We start from the raw sequence: 25194 nt of genomic DNA, 5'->3' as shown, positions 1-25194 counted from the left end.
ATGATGACCCCCAAGTCTCTTTCTTCTGTAGAAAGGGTTGTTTTTTTGGTTTTTTTTCATTTGTTTTTAAATCTCCATATCCAGGAAGTTCACATCAGGCATGACAAATGCAAACTGAAAGCAACCACTAAGCAGCTTCTCAATGTATCTAAGTGTGTCTCATTATGACCCACCAAATCCTAACATCTTTAGAGGACTTCTTTCCCAGCATTCTGCTAAGAGAAAATGGTACAGAGAAACCCTTGTATCCCAACATGCAGCTGCAATAGCAAAGTGATGAATCTTGTTACCAAGCAGTTATTTCTCTATGTCTAGCTTGGAATATGGGCTATATTTTATTATGGGTAGGCTATCACATTTTAATTACCATGATTCTGAACAGAACTTTGCACCTACTATAGTTAAGGCAAATAGTGTCTAAAATAACTATTTTAGCTAGTCATGGTTAACCCTCCAGGAACTGATTTCTTCCCTGTGTAATGATAGGCTGTCCCTTACACAGGATGACAGAGATAATAAGCATATACTACCATCAGCTTTAGTTAAAGGCTGAAAAACAGAAGATACATTTGTTTTATTTAAGAACAACAGTGAACCTATTGTATCAACATATTTACAGCAGGGCATTTATACACAAACACAAATGACTGTGTAAAAGTATTAGATTGTTTTAACTGCAAACAAAGCCACACAATCTCTATCAGGAAGCAGAGACTGAAGTAAACTGCAATTATTTCATTTTAGTCATTCTATCGTTTTACTCAACCAAGCTAAATATACTGACTAGTTTTGCATGTGCTACTTGTACACAGAAACTGTTAAACAAAAGAAAAATATCCTGAATTTAGGCTTAGTAGATGTAGATGGAAATTATATTTGTCACACGATCAACCCCCTGAAAGTGCTCTACAGCCATGCCATGACACATGCGCACGGCTGCAAAACATTTTAAAAGTGGCTGTTTGTGTGACAAATTAATCCTCATTTAATGAAGGATCAGATGAAGCTGCTCCACCTTGGAGTGCCTTAGAGAACTTCTGTTCCCTAGGGTCAATCCATTGGCAATCAGGGCTGGACTGATGCATCTGGCTCCAGTGCTGTCTTCAGGAAGGGAGGGGGAGAAGGGAGGAGGAGCGAGCTGTGGGCTTGGGTTTGCCCAGCCTGAGCTGGAAATGGTTGTGTGGATAGGACCTCTCCCCCACCCAGCCCCATCCCTTCCAGCTACCACCAGGCAAACCGCAGCCTGCAACTCAATCCTCCTCCCTTCTCCCCCTTCTCTTCCTGGAGAAAGCACCAGAGCTAGAAGGGGAGAGCAGGCCTAGGGGAGAAGAGAGGCTGCAGGCAGGCTCCTCTGCTCAATTCCTGGGTGCCCCCCAAAGCAACAGGCGAATGTCTGTTGGGCCAAGGGACCACTGTAACTCACAGTGCTTTATGTAAAGCACCATGAGGTAGTGGGGGGGAGGTGCTGCACGTCTGTCAGCACCCTTTGAGGTATATCCACCTAGTTTATTCTGGTTTTAGAGTTACTGCCAGTTGCAGTGACATTCTTCAAATTGAAAAAAGCGTTTAAGTAATATCTCTAGAACCAATCTCTTTAAATATACCACATGTATTTATGAGTCCATGATTAGTAAACATACCTGGTGCTGTATTACAGTTAATCTGTTCTCATTAGCACATCCCCTCCCACCTCTCAGTTTGGACGTAATTCTTGAAATTACTACCTCTAACCACTTAGAAATTAATGCTTTGAGTCATTTGAAAGGTGGCCTGCAGTGTGTCAGGGGACACTGAGCCCTGGTTCCTGGGAGTTCTTGATATATTAATCAGAACAATTAGGTTTGAACAAAGTTGAGAGAGCACAGCAAGCTATTATGTGATCTGGGATCTCATATTCTGTCAGAAAAAGTAAGGAATGTTATATGCAATGCCCCAGGAAAGCTGAGATTCTAATCTTCCCCATGGCATTTGGTATTCAATTGTAGCCCTCGCTGTTGCAAGTAATATTTGTCTTGAAAAAAAGTCACTGGTCAATCAGCCCAATGTGGTATCTTGGAACTGACCCAGTTTTACACAGGGGAAGGTTGTCCTTGAAACACAAATTTGTTCCATTCCTTTAAGTGGGATATAATTATATATTCATCTATACATGCTGCTATAGAGGATGTGCTATGAAGTCAAATAGTATTTTGTGTGTGTGTATATATATATATATATATATATATATATATATATATATGTAAAAAGATTCTTGCTTGTATTGAAATAAATGAGAAAAGAGGTTTTAAGTATTGATTGAGAAAACAGCTCTTTGTGAAATGTGATACTTTCACTTAGCAATACTTAATGACATATCAGTTTACAAACTCCCGCAGAAACCACCATTTCTGCAAAATCTGATTTACTATTTTCAATGTATTAAATCTCATTTTTTGCAATTTATAAAATAACTTAAATACCCATAAGAAAAAAAACAAGCAAAAGCTTGTTCCTACGTGTTTGCAATACTGTACAATGAAATCATCCTGCCAAAACAAAGCGAGCAGCAATCTGAATGCATTTACTCCTCTTTCCTATACTGCCTGGCTGCAAACTGAAAAGCAAATGGAGACTTCAAAATGAAAATACCCCTCCCCCAACTGTGACTTTCTTTCTCCAACCTGTGGCTCTCTCCCAGCAGAACAGCTGGCAGATTTTACTGCTTCCATAGCAACCATGTCGTCATCCTGTTGGCCTGACAACATTGCAGTAGTAAGAAATTTGGTTAACGTTTGAACCATTCTTAACCTACAAAGGTATTTTTGGGGTTGTGTTGCAAAATACCTATTTAACATTCAATTTAATAAATTTTGCTATAAAAAATCCTATACAGTCCTTATTTGCCAGATGAATCAGATCCTCTTCCTTGGCATCCAGCAAGGAGTTAATATGCATTCTCTGTAAAGTGACATTGGAGGGATCAAACCTCTGCAGCAGCTTCAACTTATCCAGTGACAGTCTAGCTCCCATCATGCCTTCTCCTCCAATATGTGGTTCCTTTGGGAGTAAGAAAATAAAGCACATTATTTATCTTCCTCTGAACTTACTGTTTTCAGTAAGTAAAAAATGCAAGAAATTTGTTGTGTGATCATCTCTAGCATATTGGTAGAATAATTATAACTAGACATCTTTGCTCTATTTAATGGACTAGATTCACAAGGGGGCCTTTGGTGCTCGACCCCAAAACCTAGATACTTACAAGCCCCAGCTATTCCTGGAGGCACTTGAATTCCCTTGGTACCTAAGCTTTCACCAGTAGTTCCCAAATATCTTCTGAGGTGCATATGCAGAAATGCCTAAATCTTGACCTGGAGCAGCTCATGAGCTTTACAGGAGTTCACAAAACTAGGTGTCCTTTGCATATTCAATCTGCAGATTCTGATTTAGAAGATGTGTGCTAGGCACAGCTGCCAGCACACAAACAGGAAGAGGCTGTGTCACTTCCCCCTCTCTGTCTAATGCAGAACTGTTCCTGTGTGCAAGGGCTGCAGGGTCCTAATCCCTGCCCCCCCTGTGAATATTTAAGTACTAGCAAATTGCCTGTCAAGAATGACTGTGGGGGGAGTGGGACATGTGGGAAAAGAGCCCCATGTCTGCCCCCACTCTTGTCTGGGCCTGTTTCCCCCACTTCCCTCTCTCTGCCCCCACCACTTGAGGTTTGGTCCTGCTCCACCCCTGCCCCTGCTGCACTCTCCCCGGCCCACTCCTCCCTTCCCCCGACCATGTCAGGCCCGGGCCTTCTCCTCCCTTCCGCCCCCACCGCATCAGACCCAGGGCCACTCCTCCCCTACTTGCCGCATAGGGTCCAGGCCCACTCCACCCACCGCTGTTGCCTTCCAAGCAGCGGGGGCGGGGGGGAAGACAGGCCAGCACTATTGCTGCTGCCTCCAGGAGCAGGGCCTGGGGGAGAGGGCAGGCAGGGCGGGGCAAAGCCAGTGGCGCTGGCCTCGCTCCCCCACTCTGTCCCCACCGCTGCCTCCTGTCCAGAATGCTCTTGGAGCACGGCACTCTTACCAGGAGGTGCTTTTCTTTCTTCCACTAAATAAAATTAACCTAAGATATGGTAGATGTTACCTGAAAATTCCCATGAAATAAGTGCCAGAGGAGGTCTGTATTCATATCAAGAAACAAAGGGACTCTGAAGTGATAATCATTAACAAAAGCCTCAGCTCTGTTAAATGTTTGGTTACACTTACATTTCTTCCTACTGTGAATACAACCAAATACTGTTGTTATCGCAACACTATATTTTCTCACTTTTTATTTCACTATATCAGTAATATTTAATATTCCTTATTTGTATATAAGATAGAAATAATTTTAAAAGTTACAAATTAAACCTATATCAAATTAAGACTTTTTCTCAAGCATTCAATTGTAAAATTTACAATTACTACCTTATCCTTTCATCTCTGAAAAAACTCGCAAAAGTACTAAATATAGTGTAAGAATAAAATATCCCAAAGTACCAGCATTTGTTTTTTGAAGATATGCCTTAAAGATTACACCAGTTCCATATGCCACCACCACCTACAAACACTGGCTGTAAAATTAATTAGATCTGAACATGCTGATTTCTTCTCAAGTGGCTGTGAATCTGCAAATCCATGTCAAGCGCCTCTGCTACTTTGACAATACCTTTGGCTAATGTCTCCCTTTTCCCTCCCCACAAGCAGCATGGTTTTTTAAATATTTTATTCTCATTCTATACGTGACCCTTTATACTTGTTTCAACAGCATTAATAACACCTATTGGATTCTTCTGTGAATGTACTTTGAAATACAAGAACAAAAATAACAACAATATGTATTATGGACAAAGCTGCCAGAAAAACACTAGCTGTCTTGAACTATCTATTATCCCTCTAAGTTTTAAATGACAAAGTGGCGGGCAAATACAAGAAACCACTGCAATCTAGAGGAAAGTCATATTGTGAAGCCACTTAAGCACCCTTCAGTGAACCATAATCAGACCTCTGTTAATCTACTGTGAAAATTGCCATATGTCCACCAGCCTTCACTCTCACGTGTTATCCAAGGTGAAATAGTTTAGTCCTTACATAATGCACTCCTGCTTCAGTTAAAGGCATGTGGGATGCTAACACGGGACTTCATGACTTCCTGGTGACAGGATACTCCTGATCCTCAAAGGCTTTTATTCTCACCTCAGCTTTTAATCATTTATAAATGTGATTATCCAAGGTGTGTCTGCCTTTTCAACTGGGTATGTTTAAGACTCTCTTAAATAACAACACTCTATTCTTCTTAGGCACCAAAGAGGGCTTTAAGTGTCATGGTACAATCATTGCTGCAAGAGCATAGAACACATAGATGCAAAATATTCTCTATGCCCTTTCTATCTGCAACAGCGAACAATGAGGGAGACTGGCCTATGTAATCACATACATCACTTCTTCACTCTTTCCAGAGTGGGGTTCTTGAACTGTTTCACTGCCTGACAGGAAGGATATCATTTAACACACCGCTGGTGAAACATGTGCCCTAGATTTGCACTGGGTAAACTGAAACTCTTCTTACCCTAGGTATGCATTGAGTAAACTGAAACTCTTCTTACCTGGGACTGAAGCTGGAGGCAGGGAAAATTTTCCAGAGCCCAAGCAACCTGCTCCTCATTTTCAGCTAGTGTAATTGTACATGTGCTGTACACCAAAATACCCCCTGGCTTCAGCAGTTTCACTGCCTAGACAGAGAGAGGGAGAGACTGTGCTTTGGCTTCTGTGTTATGATCATATTAAATGAACAATTTCTTTGACTACGTGTAAGTACAGTAAATCTAGTTACAGGTAAATTATGAATTGCATAATTAACTGTAACTTGGATGTATGAAATTTCTGTAGTGCAATCGGTAAATAATAGAACACTTATGTAGGCAATGATGTTTCTATCAAGGACTTGGGCATTGTGTTAATCATACAACACATTACCCCCTTTTGAAAGACACAGTGAAGGATCTAATATTTCCAAGTTCACTCTGGAAAAAGGCTCAGGATTTGTATTACACAAGACTAAAAATGAGAGAGGAGTTTCTTGCCCTACAAGCTTATTAGCTCATGCAGACTCCTGGGCTGTGGGAGGCAACATGTGCCCCCAACTGCTGTATAGCACCATCTAGCAGGTTCTGCATAACTCATCCAGACATAGGTTAGATTTTGGTTTCATCAGCTGATGCCAATTATGGATATTAAGTTATCTGATCAATGACCAATAGGAGATGTTTGTTCTTCCTACATACATATGAAGATTATTGCTGATGTCCTCTTTTGGAACTGGTAGAAATAAAAGTGAAATATACATGGTTTTATCAAAAAGTTCTAAGACTCGATGTTCGGGGTATTGTTCATCAGGAATTTGTACCGAGTAGTCAAACAATCAATCAGGCCTTTTATAAAGAGGTTTTGATTCAATAAAGTTAGAAGAAACCGCCGCAAGCTGTGTGAAAATGGTCAATGGTTTCTGCACCATGCCAACGCTCCTTCACACACTGCTGTCTCCATTCAAGAATTTTTGGCTGAAAAAAAACATTCCTGTGATACCACACCTTCCATATTCACCTGACCTTGCCCCATGTGATTTTTTTCTGTTCCCAAAAATCAAAATGAAGCTGAAAGGAAGAAGATTTGATGACATTCCAACCATCCATAAGAATGTGAAAGCAGAACTCAAAAAACTCACAGCTGAAGACTTCCAGGATTGCTTCCGAAAGTTGCAGGAACGTTGGGACAAGTGCATATCATCTGGGGAAGATTACTTTGAAGGGGACAGCTCATAAAAATGTTGTTTGTACACTATTCTTTAAAATAAAGGCTAAGTCTTAGAACTTTTTGATCACCCCTCGTAGTTTCTCTTTACTGTGCTTGTTTTACTGATACAAAGATACAATAAAGAGATTTTGGGGGCTGGAAGCACCTTCTATTACTGGATTCCTGACATTGTCTCCTAGAAAAGTAGAAATTTCATGAAAGAATGGAAAACAAGGGACTATGGTTTATAAAACTTTGAAAGGCCCTAGGCATTTGACTGAATCAAAGAGGGAGAAGGAAGTTAACCGAGTCAAAACGACTGTTGCTGTTCTCTATCTGATCAACGTAGTATGCAATAGAGGGTACTAAAATAAGATGTCTTGAAAGAGACTCCAAACCACATCAACGCTTCTTAGTTTGAAGTCTTTATCAGTGTTTTGCACTTGCATATTTCTACTCCAAGTGTCACCTTTTTAAGAACACGTGTTCTGGGATTTGTAGTTCCCTAATGACCATGCAGCATCACTTTGATAAAAGGCCTGGTGGGGAAAGGGGTGGGTGATATTTAAGCAATAAAGGGTGGCTATACATATGCTCTGATGCATTCTAATTAGAACGCGTTCTAATTAATCAAGTCTGACAGAGCATTGTAATTAGAACACTCCAGCATGCTGCTGTATCATGTATATTCAGCATCCAGCATTTCAAAATAGAAGCATGGCCGTTTTAACTAAAATTCATCAAACGAGCTTTAGTTAAAGTGCCCCCAGTCATTTTGAAATGTGAGATGCTGAATACACGTGACATGACACTAGGGCATTTTAATTGAGTGGCTGTCCAGGAGTCGCTCCCCCACTCCACCCCGGAGCAAGTGTATAGACATCCAAAGAGACTAGAGGTAAGCTGGGTGTGACAGATAGTAGTTTGCTTGTAGTTAGAAGGGGATGTGTGGCAAAAAAAATCCTGCAAGTGAATCTGGAAGGAGGTTTACATAAAAGATGAAAGAATACTTTGGAGGATGCGGGTAACATGGTTGCACATGGTGTTGGGACCTCTTGTTTAGGGGCCTAGGCTTGGCTTACAGAGACGGTAAAATTTCCCTGACCTTTCATTCTTTATATAAGGGTAAATAAAGATCAGGACACATTTTGAAGAAAAGAAAAAGGCCTGCAGAAGCTAAACTCATATTGGTGGCACTTTTAACTAGGGCAGAAAGAATGCAACCCCAGGAGGGCAAAGAAGTACTTAGAAAGGATAAAGGATTGTTTTATGGGATGATAACTGCCCTGAATGAAGAGGGATTCTTGATTTGTCCTCCTTGCCATTTATAACACAAAACATCCAGCTAGCCAGAACCAGAGCCAAAGAAAGCAAAGTATGACTACTTGAACAAGGCAAGCTAATCTTTCACCATCTCTGACTGTAAAACATTCAACTTTTTTTAGTCGACAATTAATACATACCACAGTGAAAAGCTTCCGTTGTAAGGGCTGGTAGGAGGTCACTTCCTTTAGAGTCCAGGAATAAGCCATATTAGGTCTCTGTCCCATCCCACTACAGGGAGCATCAAGAAGAATTCGATCAAATGACTCTGCCAAGAATGGAGGTCCTGTGGCAAAAGGCAACTGTCATGTTTAAAAGCTACAGAAGAATATGTTTGTTATATTAAACAGTCTTTGCTTATTTTCTTGAGACAGCACCATGGATCATGGGAAGCTGTCACTGCCTGCCTAACATTAAATGCTTCCACATTTGTATACTGTATTCTATCATTACAAAAGTAACCTCATCTGCAGACAAGCAAAACAAGGCACAGCACTCTGGTAATGACTGTATGGACTTCATCCCAAAAAGAACAATGCATTTTATTTCAATGCTATCTTTACACTATGGTGAACCTGTCCAAGATTATGCTAGATTAACATATGTCAAACATACTTTAAAATTTTGAAAGCACCATGTAAAAAATGCCAGAGACACAGGATTTTGGTTTCAGTGTGTGGGATATATAACTGTACTACATAGAGCTGCAATGAGCAACTATTGTTTATACCTGCGCCAAAATAAATATGTATATGGTAAATAAAAAGCCTACAGTTAAGTTTATCATGCATTTTAAGTACTTACCTTAAATGGCTCAATACATGCTAATGCTTAGTCTTCATGCTGCATTTTCATATGTATATTTCAAAACATTTTATAAAGGAAGTATGTCTTACAAGCTCTGGTATGTGATATGCTGGCTGCCCCACAGCACGCTAACTGGTTTAAAAAAATATGTAGTATAAATACTGCTGAGAGTTACTTGCATGCAGGAAAGGAATTTGAAACTCCCTCCCCTTAATCCTGCTAGGCTGCAAAAAGCCAAAATTCCTACAGCCCTGTGCTCGGAAGGCTCTTTAGCAGAGGACTCCAGAGGAAGCAAACTGCTGGTTCTTCACCCTCTGGGAGTAAAGACTACAGAGGAAAGTTGTATTACACGCCTCCCCAATTTATCTTATATTGCAGATGGAAATGAGCTTGGGGCTTCACTTTAGTGCTATCCAGATTTAGGTCACTACACCCAAATGATTCTAAACTACATGGCAGCAGTCAGCAACCTCTGGCATCCATGTCAGAGCATGGCATACAGGGCCATTTTCCTGGCACTTCACAGCCAGCATAGGCTCTGGGCAGTTGCTTCTAGCCACAGAGCCTGAGCTGCTCACAGCAGGTGGCCAGGAAGATGCAAGGCATGCTACAAGCTGCCCAGGCCAGCTGTGACAGGCAGCTGGGAGGCTGCAAACAGCTGCATGGGGGTCTGGAACCCTGGCACCAGCTATGTGGCAGCGGTGGCTACATGCACACCTCAGGGAGCAAAGCAGGGGGGGGGCACCCCGTGGCTTGTGGCAGGGGCCTGCCCAGAGCCCAGGCTGGCTGTTGCAGGGAAGCTGCAAGCTGCTGCACCAAGGTCTGTGGAGCCCCTGTCCAGATCCTTGCTAGCAGCAGCTGCACGCACATCTCTGGGTAGACAGCAGGGAGGACCCAGATTAGCGCAACCCCGAGGCACACATGCAGCTGCCACTGGCCTCAGAGCTGGGGTGCAGTTGCTTGCAGTGCAGTTCCTTGCAGCCTATGCATTTGTTCCAATTGCAGTGTAGTTGCTTGCAGCCTGCCCACCGCCTGCTGTGATCTGCCTAGCCTCCATGGCTAGTGGTGGCTGCACTTAAGCCTCGGGGCATGGCAAGGAAGTGCTTGGTAGCTCCCCCACCATCTGCCTCCAGCACGCTCACCTCCAAGTCAAAGTTAGGGTGTTTTTGACACTCCGGCCAAAAGCGTTGCTGACCCCTGCTTTACGGCATGACCAATAGACTTTGCCTGAGAGAGGCTCTAAACTGGACCACAGACCAGGTTGTACCTTTTGACTTAATTGCAGAGATGTGTGTAAAGCCTGTTCAGTCTCTACCTGTTCTATATCAAACTTGTGCTCTTACTACATATTACTAATTTGCACAGGCATTAAATACCACCACACTTGACTTTAGAAGACAATCTAACTATAAGGCACAGGGGCATTGATATGCACTGCCTACACATGCAAGATGGGTAACTTATGCACTGAAATCCCTACTTTAGTTATCTGCTGAGCTGTGCTAAAATAGCAAAGAAACTTGCTATTTCTTTCTGTAGCAAACTAGAAAGAATCAAAGACAATAGATACCAATGACATATTTTTATCATGGGAACAGAACCACAGTCATAAATACAGCATATCAGAAAAGCAAATGAAACGAACCTAAAATAAAAATAATACTCTGGGCTTTCACAGCCCTTGCCATCTATGTGTCTGAAACAGCTGTACAAACAATAAATAAACTTCATAGTGCTCCTGGGAGTTAGGGATTAGTAACCCCATTCTACAGATGGAGATTCTGAGGCACAGAGAAGCTTTTCTTCCAAACCTACTGATTTCTCATCACTGAAAACTGCAAAACCATCCGGAGCATGGGGTTAAACACCATCATAAAGAAAAACTTACTATCCAGCTCCCTCTGATATTATCTGTGGTAGGAATAAATACCTCCTCAAGCACATTAGGTTGTGATTAGGACAGACAATTAAGACTTCTGCACTTGAGAAGCTGAGAATTGCAGAATAGTAGAAACTAAAAGAATATCCAGTGATAGAGCACTCTGGGTATCTGCCAAGATTTAAAGGACTTGGGGATATTGTGGTAGGTTTAAAAGCACTTGCACAAATCTGATTATCATTTTCTTCCAAAAGCTACTATCCAAAGCTTTTACAATCATTTACTTTACCTTCTGTGTCCTCTGTCTTCCTAACTGCAAATGCCTTAGTTCCATCACAGCAAAATGCCTTAATACAGTTCAGCTGCAATAATGCAGCATTCTGTGTAATTTTTTTGACCTTGCTAGCAATCTTATCCATGGCTATGACTTCACCCTGAAAAAAGCAAAGATCACACAAAATGTTGTGTTTACACAGATGAGCAGCTGCTAAAAACAGGTTCAATACCTCTCACCTTTTATTGAGATGGGTAAATAAGGCACTCAAATCCTTACTTTAGCTAGTTACTGACCTGTATTGAAATAGCAACAAAAGATTTCTTTAGCAAACTAAAAAGAATCAAAGGCAATGGACACTACTGAATTATTTCCATCTTGGGAACAGAACAAGAGTCATAACTACAGCATGTCTGAAGAGCAAATGAAATGAACCTACAATTAAAAATAATACTTCTGGCTTTCCCATTGCAGTAGTGATCAGTTTACTCTAACAAATACTGTAAATAATGGGAAAAAATAGACAAATGGAAAAAATCACAATTTCACCACTTTGATTTTATGCAAGGAGCAAATTGTATCTTTCTACCTTGCAAGCCTGCAGGACAAATTACAGAAAGAACTAGGATAATATAAATGTGATTTACAAACACAATGAAGAAAACCCACGTTAATGACATGGAGTGCATACTCTAGAAGAGTAACAGCACTGGCAAAAGTTAATGTCGGAAGAAGTTTTGCTGAGAATGTCTACTGACTAGGAACTGAAGACCCAAAGTCATGGCTGCCCCTTGCTATGCAGAGGTGGTGTTTTTGATCCCGGTGGAAAGGCAGTGGGAGAGAAAGGGGTTGTGGAAAGGGAGTTAGGGACACGGAAGCATTTGAAGAGCAGTAATTGTGTTAGACAAATGAAGAGTATAGCTCTAGAGCTGACAGAGAAGGGCAAGATTTGTCATGCTATGGGCTAGCAGATTATTGTTAAAATCAGGTTCTTCCGTGATTGTCCTTTAGATTATGTATTCTGAACAGGTGAAATGTCTCATGAATAAAAACGTTCCAGTTTAAAAAAGTACTGCTTCTCATTAAAAAGGCTTGTCCTCTAAAGCTGTAACTAAGAGGATTTGTCTGTCTAAATATATCTGTATATCTACACAGGCAAACCGCTTCTTTATTCTAGGTACAGCTTATATGAGTAGAAGAATGCTAAAAGAAAGGAAGTTATACCAACAAAAACACTATATGCTGGCAGGACTGCATTAGGCTATTTGCCAGTATAAAGCTTATCTTTAAAAACCCTTTATGCAACTATTCTGGCAAAATTTTAGCTATATGCTCTCAGAAATTATATAAGCCAGAGCCTGATCCCAAAGCTGGAAAGATGCAAAACTCAGTGGACTTGTTGTGAATAAGACATTAAATGTCACAGTGAAATATGCTGTACCTGTAAATGGCTATAACTGACATACTGAAAGTATTTTTTAAAGTAGAAATCATACTCTTTAGATCATTAGGTACACAATTGCAATTATGGGTATAAACTCTCAGGAGCTACTAATATTTGAAGTTAAACTCTCCATAAATGCATTCAGCTCATCTGTAAACTGACTAACTTTTTTATTTTTTTTAATGAGGTAACTGTTTAAAGCAGGATTTATTTTCATCTATTTCTCAACCCCACGAACTAAAAGACTAAAAGACTTTGCTATTATTAACAATTGAAACAAAAAACAAATTCTGATAAAAAATGTTTTAAAATGGCAGGGGGGAATAATTTCGTAAACACTTCTATTTTCTGACTGCTTCTATTAGTGTTCAGAAAATGTTGAGTACTTGACTAAAAATGGGAGATTTCACATTTTTCAACTACCTTCGTATTTTAATTAAGTTATAGAGTATATTTGGTATTGTGTTCTATAATAATGTCACAGAAATACTTCATAAAACTACTTACACCTTTGGGAAAAACAAATTACCTACAAAATGGTATACAGAGAGTAGATAAGAAATGTATGGGAACAGAACTTAAGAATCAGAAAGCAAAGCAGACAAATCAGAGAAGCATACTTTGTAAAGCATACTTTATGGTTTTAATTTACATACATTTGCAAGGTATGTTGATATTTAATTAATCCTCATATTCTCCTGAAGCATTACTTAGTGATTGGATGTTAGGATGGTACAGATTACAGCTGCAGATACGATAAATGTCTTTTCTGTATGGACAATTTAAATATTTGTGGAGTTTAAAGAAAGTGCTGAGATACAAAACCATGAAAACTGCATATACATGCTAAAGCTATAGGTGGAAGTAAATTGATGACAAAAGCATACTCCTACATAAAACTCTTCTTTACCAGATTGAAGCTCTTGTAAGCTTTATGGCTGTACCCACTGAATGCCTAATGCATGTTTGTAATTCTACCATATTGAAGGGCTGAACACTTCAGTAAGCACTAGGATGATTATGTCAGAGCAGACTGTCACAAGCATTAGAGCCTTTCTAAGTATACATGACTAGTCATTGCAAAGCCTTCCTGTTAACAAAGAGACAACTGTTAAAGTGCATTATGTTACAATCTGTACCATCTAAAATCACTTGATGTTTTGTCCATAACCTCATTTCATTTCATTTTAATGATACGTGTTAAAATCTACTTTTCCTCTTTGTTATGAAAGAAAACTCTACCTCTCTGGTGGAAGATGACTTGGTATCTTCTCCTTCTAATTGATGTAGCTGAATAGACTCCAGCATGGTTTGTGCTGGAGCTTATTGCTCCTGAGTGCTGCTTTTGCATATGCACCTGGGACTGCATCCCCTTGAGCTGGGGATGAGCATCCCTGCCTGCCAGGGGGTCCCAGGGCTCAGCTTGCCAGCCTGGGACTGCTCCAACCTGGCTCATCATGCTGAAAAGGGGCTGGCTGGGGCATGAGGGTGCCACTATCAATGCTCAGGGGGTACCCTCAACAAAGCCCTAACTATATTATTGTATCTTCCTTTCTTCTATCCTCCTTTCTATTGTTTCTGGTAGCATATGCTATGGTTCTTTCCACTGAAGCAATCTAAGAGTTTCCCAGTCTTCTGGATCAGCTGTTGGAGGGAATTGTGGGAAAGCCACAAAGACTATCAGCATTCCACTGATATTTGTTGCCATCCTCACTGCAGAGCAGGCAGTTGCCAGGCCACTACCTCATGCTTCCTACATATTCTCAGCTTCAACACCCTTGTATGCTCCTCAACAATTTGCCTTACTTATATCAGTATTTCTATTCAACCAAGGTGAGAAAACTTTCTTTTTCTTTTTTTCTTTCTTATTTTATAGATTCATAGGCACTAGGGCTGGAAGGGACCTTGGAAGATCATCGAGTCCAGCTCCCTGCCCCAAGGGCAGGAAGTCAGCAGGGATCACAGGATCCCAGCAAGATAAGCATCCAAATGTCTCTTGAAGGTGTTCAAAGTAGGTGCTTGAACCACCTCCGGCAGCAGTCTGTTCCCAACTTTGGGGGCTTGGACAGTAAAGAAGTTCTTCCTTATGTCCAGCCTGAAATGGTCATGGAGGAGTTTGTGACTGTTTGAACTTGTCATCTCTAGGGATGCTCTGGTGAATAGACATTCCCCCGGATCCTAGTGAACACCCCTTATAAACTTATCGGTGGCCACCAGATCACCCCTGAGCCTGTACTTTTCCAGGCTGAAGAAAGCCATGGCTCTCAGCCTCTCATCATAAGGTCTGTTTTCCTGACCTTTGATCATAAGCATGGCTCTCCTCTGCACTGTCTCAATCTTTTCCACATCCTTTTTGAATTGCGGAGCCCAAAACTGGATGCAGTACTCTAGCTGCAGCCTCATCAAGGCTGAGTACAATGGGAGAATGATGTCCTGGGATTTGCTTGAGAAGCATCTAGGGATGCAAGCCAGTGTTTTGCTCACTTTACTAGCTGCAGCATCACATTGAAGGCTCATGTTCATCTTGTGGTCAATCATGACCTCCAGGCCCCTTTCATCCATAGTGCTAACCAGCGTAGCACTGTCGAGCCTATAAGCATGCTGCAGGTTTTTCCTCCCAAGGTGGAGAACCTTGCATTTTTCGGTGTTAAACACCATCAGGTTCTCATCTGCCCATTTGCTGAGCCTGTCCAGGTCTGCCTGGATCACCCTCCTGTCCTCAGGTGTGGACGCTTTTAGAGAGTCCTGACTTATATGTCCAACAAAATCAGATCAATTTGCAGAAACAGATTTCTGTTTGTGGTAGGTGACTATTTAATACAGGAAGTCTGTAATTCTGATGTGCTTTAAAGTAAACCAGTAAGAAGCATCTTCAAATATTAATGATTTGCTATTCTGAGTTATCTGTGGATCTTGATAGATCAGTGAAGTAAGCCATGCTAATGAAATGCAAGTCAGGCTTTCCTTCTTGAGACAGAAGATACTCAATGACTTCTCTTACCTGATCATGCATTAATGTTGCAAGATGGGTTGTTTTCCCCCCTGGTGCAGCGCACATGTCCAAAATTCTCTCTCCTGGTTGAGGGTTTAGAACGTGGCTCACAACTGCAGAGGGTAAGTTCTAGCATAAACCGATGATTTAGAATATGAGGGATAACAAACAATAAATATGTTCTGAAAACAGTAAATAGTGAAGCCACTTATATTTTCAGTTATCTCCATAACAGAATGAAAAATGTTATTTATATCACATTAAGTATATAGTTATCTTTTGCTTTAAGTCTCTGGCAGCTTTTCCTCAGAACTTAAGCAACAACAATTGAGGTTGTCACACTTGTCACAGCAACTATCATGCACAAATCAAAGAGAACAATGCTGTGGCAGACCTGAAGCCCTCTATAACTTACATATATCGAATACTAACCGACTTATTAGAATGGTTTCTCTGTGAATAATACTGGCTTAGTTTAATAGCAAGTTGTAAACTAGACAAACAAAAAATGACTACATGGCTAGATACAAGCTCCCCATCAGCAATCGCTTGCAAGCTGTTACAGGACTAGATGGAGTGTCCAAGGAAGTCAGGCTTGCCTTGGGTACCATCACAAGATGATAATAAATACTTTTGTCTATTTCACCTGTAGGTCTGTCTGTTTTCAAAACCTTTTTCTTTAAATGCCTTATTATTACTGCTAATATCAACAGTATTCTGGTTTTAAGAAGGATAATGATCACTTTGTACGCTGCTGATCACAGACTAATGAAATTATGAACCCAGCTGTTACAGCCAGCAAGCCCAACTGGAATGATGTGATGGAAGCAAGTCTTTACCACATCTGCGTAGGAGCAAGGGAACTACAGAATTTGACCTGAGAGGCAAAACACAAAGCCTGATATCTGATGGCCGGGCTCAGAGACCAGAAACGAGAGAGAGAAATGCAGCTACTCTAAGAAAGTTAATTACCTATAACATAATTAATTAGATTATTTGATTGAATCTGAATATTAGTGACAAAAATCTATTACAGAAATATAAGCAAGGAATCTTAATCCAATACCTAACCCATTAGATCTTAAAACCTCATTTTAAGATACTGACAAGCTGGTTTGTAGTTCTTAAAGAACAGATGTCCTTGGAAGTAATAATGTGCTGTCTTTAAACTATATATGTAAATACTTTCACATATCTGTCTGAGTTGGAAAAGAGTATTTTTAGAAGTATCTTAATTGGAAGCTTCTTTTCTGTTTTATAAATGATATGCTAATTTTAGATCCTATTCAGCAGCAGTCAAAAAATGAAAAGATAGTTTCTATTATAGGTGCATCAATATACCAGTTGTGTATCAGATCAACACCGATAAAAAGAAAATTAAGATTAATGGCTATCAACTTTTTTTGGCCGGTGTAGCTGATAATGTCACAATATGCCTTCTGCCCAGGACCTTAAACATCGCACGCATGCACACAGCTGCATGCAGGAATGAAGCTGGGCAGCATTGAAAGCAGCGCCATGAAAGTAAGCCTGTGAAGGGGAAGGGCCATGAGGGAGGGAAGAAGGTCCCCTGGTGAGGGAGAAAGTGGGGCAAGGGCTGGGGGTGCTGCCCAGCCAGGGCAGTGAATGGGACCCAGGATAGGGAGCAGGACAGAGCAACAGGTGCCTCTCTGCTCTGCTGCCTTTCCCACAGGAGCCCCATGCTTGTTACATATCCCCTGCCTCCCTGGCAGTGGTCAGGGTGGCAAGTTGTGCCGGGCAGGCAGAGGACGTGGCTGCTGTGGGGCTCCAGAGGGAAAGACAACAGGGAGGAGAGCCCCAAGCTTACAGTGGGCAGCCCACATCTGCCTTTGCCCAGCTAAGCTCCACTCTGGTTAAAAGTGTCCCCGCACTTAAAAACAGTAGTGGCGGTGCTTGAACTAAAGCTCATTTGATGAGCTTTAGTTCAAGTGCCGCCACCACCATTTTTAAGCGACAGGAAGCGGATCCCCTGGATGAGCTGCCCTGGCTCTGTCCTGCTCCCTGCCTGGGCACTGGGTCCCATTCACCACCCTTGGTGGGCAGCATCCCCAGCCCCACTCCACTCCCTCCCTCACCATGGGGGCCTCAATCTTCCCTCTCCCATGCCTCTTTCCTCCCCTATGCCCCTTCCCCTTCACTGACTTACCTGCAGGGAGCTGCTCTCCATGTTGCCCGGTTGCATTCCTCTAAATCAGTTATCATATCAGTATCAGCCAATATCACTGGTTATTAATTGGCTATTGGGATCAGTCAAGAAAATCAGTGAACCCCTAGTTTCTATCATTTTAAAATTCTATTGTATGTCAGCCATATGCCCTAAGTTTAAATATTTTAAATTTTGGTCACAAAAATATAGGTGGTGATCAGCAAATGATACACATCCAAATTAAGATTCTTTTGACATATAAATAATTTAAATTAAATTAGTGTAACTAAAATACTATACTGACACCTTTTGTTAACAAAAATTATAACTAAGAGCATTGATAGATGTGTTAATAACACAATAAATTATAACCTATCACACATTCAGCCAATGTATGTGATAAAATGGCAAACCAGCCACAAAGATGTTCCATATTAAATGTAGGACATCTTTGTGGCTGATTTGCATCATATTTTAATTTGAAAGTATGGCATTTTTGGCACTGGCTGTCTAGAGGATTTAGTTGCTGACAAGTGTGGAGCTGGGCATTGGGATCAGTCTCTGATGATGCATTTCCTACAGTGCCCTTTGAACTTACTGGTATGTGGGGAGCCGATAGGGCCTACGTTGGGCTGCAGTGTGAGACTTTAGGCACCATCATGCTGGAAGCTAATCTCTGATGGGTCCCTGTTCACCAGCAACTTGACAGCCACACAGAGCAATCCAGCATCTCTGCAGGGCTACATTGCACAACTATACCACATGGCTTTCAGCTTGCCTGCATGCAGGGAGGTCATCAGTACGGAAGCAGGGTCTGTCCCAATGTCTTTTTCCCTACACCTGCAGCTGCATAATTTGGATCTAACAAATTTTATCCCAGAACTCATGTGTCCTGGCAGGATGGATCATTTTTGGAATCCAGGAAAAATGTGTCAGATTCCTATCACACAACTAAAAAGTCTGCCAGCGGCCCTAAGACATGACACTGCACTGCACTGCACTGTGTCATACTATAGACAAAGATATCATAGGAAGTTGTGAACTGTTTCCCAACTTTTCAAGCATTATAGAAGCAAAACCAGAAAATTAATTTTTAGAAAGCACAGCTACAACTACAAACAATGGCTTATTTGAACTGACATTTAAATTAGAATTGTTATTCAGACATACTGGGAACTAATGTTATCCTTTTTTTTAAAAAACTAAGACTTTGCACCTAATCTTGATTTCAGTGCTGTAAAATAAGAGAGAGCAAAATGGAGCAAATAGTAGCTACGGCTCCAGCCTGGCAGCAGTGGCGGCAGTAGCAGTGATGGTGGCAGACCCGGCCCCTGGCCTGAGCTGAGGCTGGATGTGGAGCCAGAGCTACAATAGCTCTCCTACTATCACACAGATTCCCTTACATGCTTTCCCCCACACCTTGCAGTCTTCCTGTTCTCCCTCACCATATGTAATTTCCCAGACTGCATAGTCACCTTGGCCACAACCAGGCAGCAGCGGTGGCAGTATCTCTGGCCCTTGTACAGCCCTGTGCTCGAATCTACGTCAAGATTTTCTCTGCCCCCCTCCCCCCCACTCCTCATATTAAATGAGGGGAAAAGAAACTTGTTTTGGATTTGAGTAAATATGGTAGATCTCTCCAGCCCCTGGCAGATGCTTATATAATTATGTGATGGGATCTGAAGCATTTTATCCTGGATCCGATTCAACGTCTGGCATGGCAGAACATGCAAATTGTTGGAATCAGGGATAAAAAATACTCAGCAATAAAAAAAATGCATCTGCTTGGGGTATGCAGCTGTACATGCACTAGGGCATGGGGAGCTGTGATCCCCAGCTTGCCTGTAGCCTGTTACATGCATTGCAGAGCATGGATTCCTGGAAACTGGGGAGATCCCCAATCCCCAGTTGCCTATGCTATGCTCCTGTCAACACAGCACTGTGGAACATTTTGATGGCAAGTGTGGAGCTTGCCATTTAATTATGCAATAAATGCAATGCCTGCCAGGACCCACTATGTCCACAGCCATTCCATTTCAGTACAAATGTGTTAGATGCCTATCGATGCTTTATTCCAGGGGGCTTCAACCTTTTTTAGTCTACGTACCACAAGTGGTCAGGCACTGAGCAGGGGGAGGGGAGGAGAGGGAGGTAGCATGTGTAGCTGGAATCCGGGGGCGGGGGAGTACCTCACAGCCAGATGCCAAGCAGGAGGGGAGGAGTAGCACATGGCTGGACATGGAGCAGGTAGGCAGGGACGGTGCATGGGCGGGCAGGGATGGAGCACTGCTGTCTCCCAGGAGTAGGGCCAGGGTGGGGCAGGAAAGCTCACTGGGCTGGTGTGTGGTGGCGGCAGCTGGCGCATGCCAGGCTTATGCGGGCATGCGGGGCGAGGGCATCACAGCCTTCGCCCCGCCCTGGCCCTGCTCCTAGGACGTGGCAGGGCTCCCTCCCCACCTGCCCACGTGTACCCACTAGGACCAGTCCAAGTAGCCCCAGGGGTATGCATACCGCTGGCTGACAACCCCTACTTTATTCTATCTATAACCACTTAAGTGGAGAAACTATTGATTTATGTGCTATGGCCCCTATTTGAAAATGAAAAATGCAGACTCCTAATAATTCATTTTTAGGATATTAATTCTTCTGAAAATTGTACTGACCTTAGTAATATACATACCTGTAAAAACAAATAACTGGATAACACATTGTCAAATGAAGGACTAAGATAGACTGGGTCTGTCATTCTTACGCCCATCCCCCTGAAAAGCACAAAATACATATTAATCTGACTAATTCAACCAAATTATCTGTGCTGCCTATACTTTTAAAACTACTTTCTGCCATGGAAAGAGTCTTTGTCTTCATAATAACTGACTTTCAATAGCACTGAGGGGCTCAAATAATACTGATTTGGCCATGATGTTCTTTTTTTCCCCAACATTATTCCATTCTTATACACAATAAGAAAAGTAAATATGGCAGACTCAACTTCTAGGGTTGTATATTCAACTACTTTCATTCTAGCGTAGCACAAAATAAAATGGTCTGCATAGCGTGCCTTTGTTTCACATAAAAAAAATATTATTTGTTTTATATGTCTCAGACATGTAAGAAGCAGCTCTTATTTTGACATGATACAGAACACACCACTTCACATGCTGTGTGTGTGTGCTGGGAGAAGGAAAGTAAATTAATTTTCTCTGGCAGCAAATAATCTTAAATTGGATAACTTCTTTGGCAACCAGTTCTAAAACAGATTGTGGTAGAGAGACAAAACCTAAAATACAGCCTCATTAACCAAAAAAGTGTGTTGGGAGACTGGGAAAAAGGAGAAGGGTAAGACTTAAACCTATCCAAACTGGATCAAATCAGTAGGAACAGAAGAATAGTCACCAAGGAGGAGTCTTGCCAAGTGTGGAGGCTTATTAACTTAGCAAAATCAAACCGAATGCATTCTTGTGAAGCTGAAGAAAAAATATCTGCTGAATTAATCAGAATGAGTGCATCCACACATGCAGGCACATGCACTTGAAGCAGCTCAAATAAGAGCAGCACAAATTTGTGCTAGAGATTTGTGCCTCAGCACATATGATTGAACATGCACTTTGGTGTGGGGCAAGTTGTGCCACTTGGGGCAAACTGACCCTGCCCAGCTCCTCCTGGATCTGCAGCCAAGCGGGGCTGGAGGCTGGGGCCAGCACCTGTGCTGGCCCCAGTAGTATAAAAAGCTCAAGCGTACTTGGTTTCAGGAGCTTCTGAGGCCCAGCCAGTTGACATATGCGGACACTAGCCCCCTGTGCCAGCTAGACTGCTGCAGCAGCCCTGACCTAAAGTGGACCCTGCACGCTCTACCCACTGCAGCAGTCTGGCAGTGGAGGCTCCTGTCTGGCTATGACCTGCAGCCACCTGCAACAGCATCCACCCCGTCCATGTCTGCATGCCTGCCAGACCTGGATGGGGATTGCCTGGCCACCTGGGCTGTGGCATGGGCACTGCCATAGAGCCTCCTGCACCTCTGGGCCTGCTGCCAGTGGGCTGTAGCTACACAGCTGGCCTTCGTGCAGCATTGCTGCCATATCTATCCCCGCCCTGCCATCTGGGTGGCTATCGCCTGAAAGATGTGCTGTGTGGTGGCCTGCTTTGAACTGTCAAAGCATGTCCTCCTGGCCCCAAATGGTCAGGAAGTCAGCCACCTCATTTGCCCTCCAGCTGGGTCCCCAGTGCCAGTGCCTGGGTCCCGCCCCTTGCCTCACTAGCAGGAATCCTGGTGCTCCTTGTTTAAAAATTGCAAATTCTCTGACAAAAAATCCCAAATTCACTCTTTAAAATACCCCAAAATCCAAGTTTTCCACAATTATATACAGTGGTGCTGGGCGGCATATATATAGTGGCGCCCAGGCAGTCCCCATCCAGATCTGGCAGGTGTGAAGACATGAAAGGGTGGGTGCTGAGGGTGGATATATACATGTAGTGGCATTTCATTTTAATCATGGAAGAACATGAATTTTTGGGTATTTTAAAGAGTAAATTTGGGATTTTTTTATCAGAGAATATGCAATTTTTAAGCAGGGAGCACCAGGATATACATCTAGAAAGAGACTGATTAATCAGTTGGGCAATGTTTTATTGATATATTTACAATTTTAAAACAATTTAGAAGCCTACCAGTGCCTCTATCATCATGATAAAAAAATTATAAATATTTATATGCTTTGGTTTTTGCTTTTGTTTTTTTATCACAGAAAAATCAGAGCATCCCCTGACCCTTTTGTTGCAGGACACTAAGATGCCTGCTCCTTTAAGAGCAGAAACTGCCTAGGGAGAGGGCCCTAAGAGCCAGACAGAAATCCCACAGGTACAGGTTGCTATGGCAGCAGGCTAACAAGGGAATTAGCCTGCACCTGCACCCGATCAGCTGTCTGGAAGAAGGCAGGGCCCTGGATGCACATAAACCCCAGGGCTGAGACCAGCGGGGGTTAGTTCTCTAGCAGAAGCCAGGGGAAGGAGCCTCCAGGGAAGAATTGTCCAGAGACGCTTTGGCTGCCTGATATGCTGCATATAGGACTAATGGGGCTCCAGGAGCTCACCAGGTACCCTGGCTTACAAGGCACTTAGTGCTGGGAGGAAGTCTGACTCTTTTAAAGGGACAGAGCGCACCCTGAACTGCTTGTGTTACGTTATAGCCCAAGGGCTCATATTTTGGTTGCTGTTTATAAACCAGTGGATCAGACTGAGGCTATTAGGAAAGGAGGAGGCCTCATTGGAGGCCCACTACAGTGTGGAGACCCCAGTGCCAGTGGGCATGGTGACAAAGGGGGTGGACAGACCCCAACACCAGTGTGGGCACGTAGATAAAGCTGCGGAGAGCTCAGCGCCATTATGGGCACAGAGACAGGGCTGTGGAGAGCCCAGTGATGACAGGAGGCCAAACTAGACTAAGGCCTCAGAGGGAAAACGTGTAAATACCATCTGCGAGGCTTGTGGCATGGTAAAGAGGCGGTTTTGGAGCCACGCATCTAGACCATAAGGCTGAGGTTGTCCCGTGAGGCAACCATTTTGAGCAAGACCCAAAAGGGGTCCAAGAACCCACGGGGTTCAGTGGAGTCCATCAGGACTGTACCCAACACACAAACTCGAGGGCAGCATCCCAATTTACTGTAATTACCAACAAGACGTGGCAAGTGAGGAAAAGGGTGCCCACTGGGCAAGACTGGCATGGTCATGGAGCCGTAGGGGCATCACGGCTATTCCTGGGGACCCCATCCCGTGATACCCTTCACTAACCAGGATGTGGGGGCAGCTGCTCCTGCAGCCACAGCTGCTGCCAGTAGGTCCCATCCTGTCTGGCAGCTGGGTACACAGGGTATGAGACACTGGGGGCATGTGGGGTTTGCAGGAGGGGGTGTGGGAACGGGTGTGTGAGGGAGGTGGGTGTGGGGTTCTTGGGTGTGTGTGTGGGGGGTATGTGTGGGGATGTGGGGGAGGTGTAGGGTTTGTGGATGGGTTTGTGGGGGGGGCTTAAGTGGGGGCAGCTACATGCCTACCCTACAATCTGTCCCCTGCAACACAGGCAGCAGAAGCCAGCTGGGCTGTTGGGGCCATGGCCTGGCTGCAGGCACAGCTCTGTGGGGCGCAGCACTGCCTCAGCTGTGGGGTGTGTACCTCTTGAACAGACGCAACCTGGCCCAGCCCACTAGCGCACAGCTTTGGACAAGACTGAGAAGGCTGTACGGTAGCAGGGTGGGCTGAGCCGGGCCCCCAAGCTGTGTCAGGTCTGTTCAGCACAGAGCCTGGTCAGGCAGTGCCATGCCGCCATGGGCTGTGTCTGCAACTGGGCCATGGCCCTGACAGCCCAGCTGCCTGCTGCTGCCAGTGCCAAGAAGGCAGGTCGGGGGCAGGCATCTAGCAACCCCTGCTCAACCCCACCCACAAACCCCACACCCCCCATATCCTGCTGCCACTCCATACTCCCCACACCTCACACCCATAACCCCTCCACCCCCACATCCCTCCTAACTTACCTGGGGCTACGCTCAGATCCAGGCCATGCCACAGCCTTGCCCCACTCGTTTGCCCCAGCACATTAAGGGAGCGTGCTGGAGCAGCAGAAGCACCACAGAGACACTCTGGTCAGATAACAGAGCGTTTCTCTGGAGAACCCAGCCTCCAGGTTGCCTCAGGGCATGTTCCTGGACCGTTCCCTGCTCTGCTTTTTTTCTGCAGCCTCCTGTACCCAACCTAGGCCAACATGCCACATGCCAGAGTGTGCACGCACAGGTGTTCCCCGGGGACAAGCAGCAGTGGCACATATCATGACACTGCTGTTTGTCCCCGGGGAAACGCACATTCCTGCTTGTGGGGAAGTGCCCAATCTGGTTTCTTTTGGGTTGCACAGTATTTCAAATTCCTTTTTTCGTCCTTCAAACAAAACTGCACGTTCTCAATCATCAGTCCAGTTGGTATAGACTTACTTCAGTGGGCCACTTGGACTGAAAATTTCGTTGCGACTTAGTTCAGAAATCCCATTTCCAAGAAAAACTTTTGTTCCCAGGAAGTCTTTGGCTCCTCTTTTACACTTCCCTTCAATATCGGAGTATACAGAGACCATATCTCCAGCTTTCATAACTAGGGAAAGAAGAAAAGAGAGATTTTAGGGACGGCTTTTTTCATAGTGTCATAGTTTCATAGTTGGTAGGGTCAGAAGGGACCTGAGCAGATCATCAAGTCCGACCCCCTGCCATGGCAGGAAAGAGTACTGGGATCAAATGACCTCAGCAAGGTGTTCATCCAGCCTCATTTTAAAGACCCCTAGGATAGAAGCCAGCACCACTTCTCTTGGAAGTTGGTTCCAGATCCTAGCCACCCTGACAGTGAAGTAGTACCTCCTGATGTCTAGTCTGAATCTATCCTCTGCCAGGTTGTGACCACTATTTCTTGTCACTCCTGGTAGTGCTCGGGGGAACAGGGACTCCCCCAATGCCTGCTGGTGCCCTCTGACTAGTCTG

At 43.4% G+C, this 25194-nt stretch overlaps 1 protein-coding gene across 1 annotated transcript in view; it reads right to left on the bottom strand.

Moving 5' to 3' along the window:
- Positions 1-2331: 2331 nt before the first annotated feature.
- NSUN6 (NOP2/Sun RNA methyltransferase family member 6) overlaps positions 2332-25194 on the bottom strand; it is a 40643-nt gene continuing 17780 nt past the window's right edge. The window contains exons 6-12 of the mRNA XM_019508321.1: positions 24661-24814; positions 20367-20448; positions 15529-15648; positions 11099-11243; positions 8264-8409; positions 5615-5740; positions 2332-3036 (exon numbers count right to left, since the gene is read on the bottom strand). Coding sequence (XP_019363866.1) covers positions 2824-3036; positions 5615-5740; positions 8264-8409; positions 11099-11243; positions 15529-15648; positions 20367-20448; positions 24661-24814 — 986 coding nt within the window. The 3' untranslated portion in view covers positions 2332-2823. The remainder of the gene's footprint in view (positions 3037-5614; positions 5741-8263; positions 8410-11098; positions 11244-15528; positions 15649-20366; positions 20449-24660; positions 24815-25194) is intronic.

Source organism: Gavialis gangeticus, unplaced genomic scaffold (genome assembly GCF_001723915.1).
Source record: "Gavialis gangeticus isolate Ggan-Ray unplaced genomic scaffold, GavGan_comp1, whole genome shotgun sequence".
NCBI classification, from domain to species: Eukaryota; Metazoa; Chordata; order Crocodylia; family Gavialidae; genus Gavialis; species Gavialis gangeticus.
This window is presented reverse-complemented; position numbering and strand designations above follow the sequence as displayed.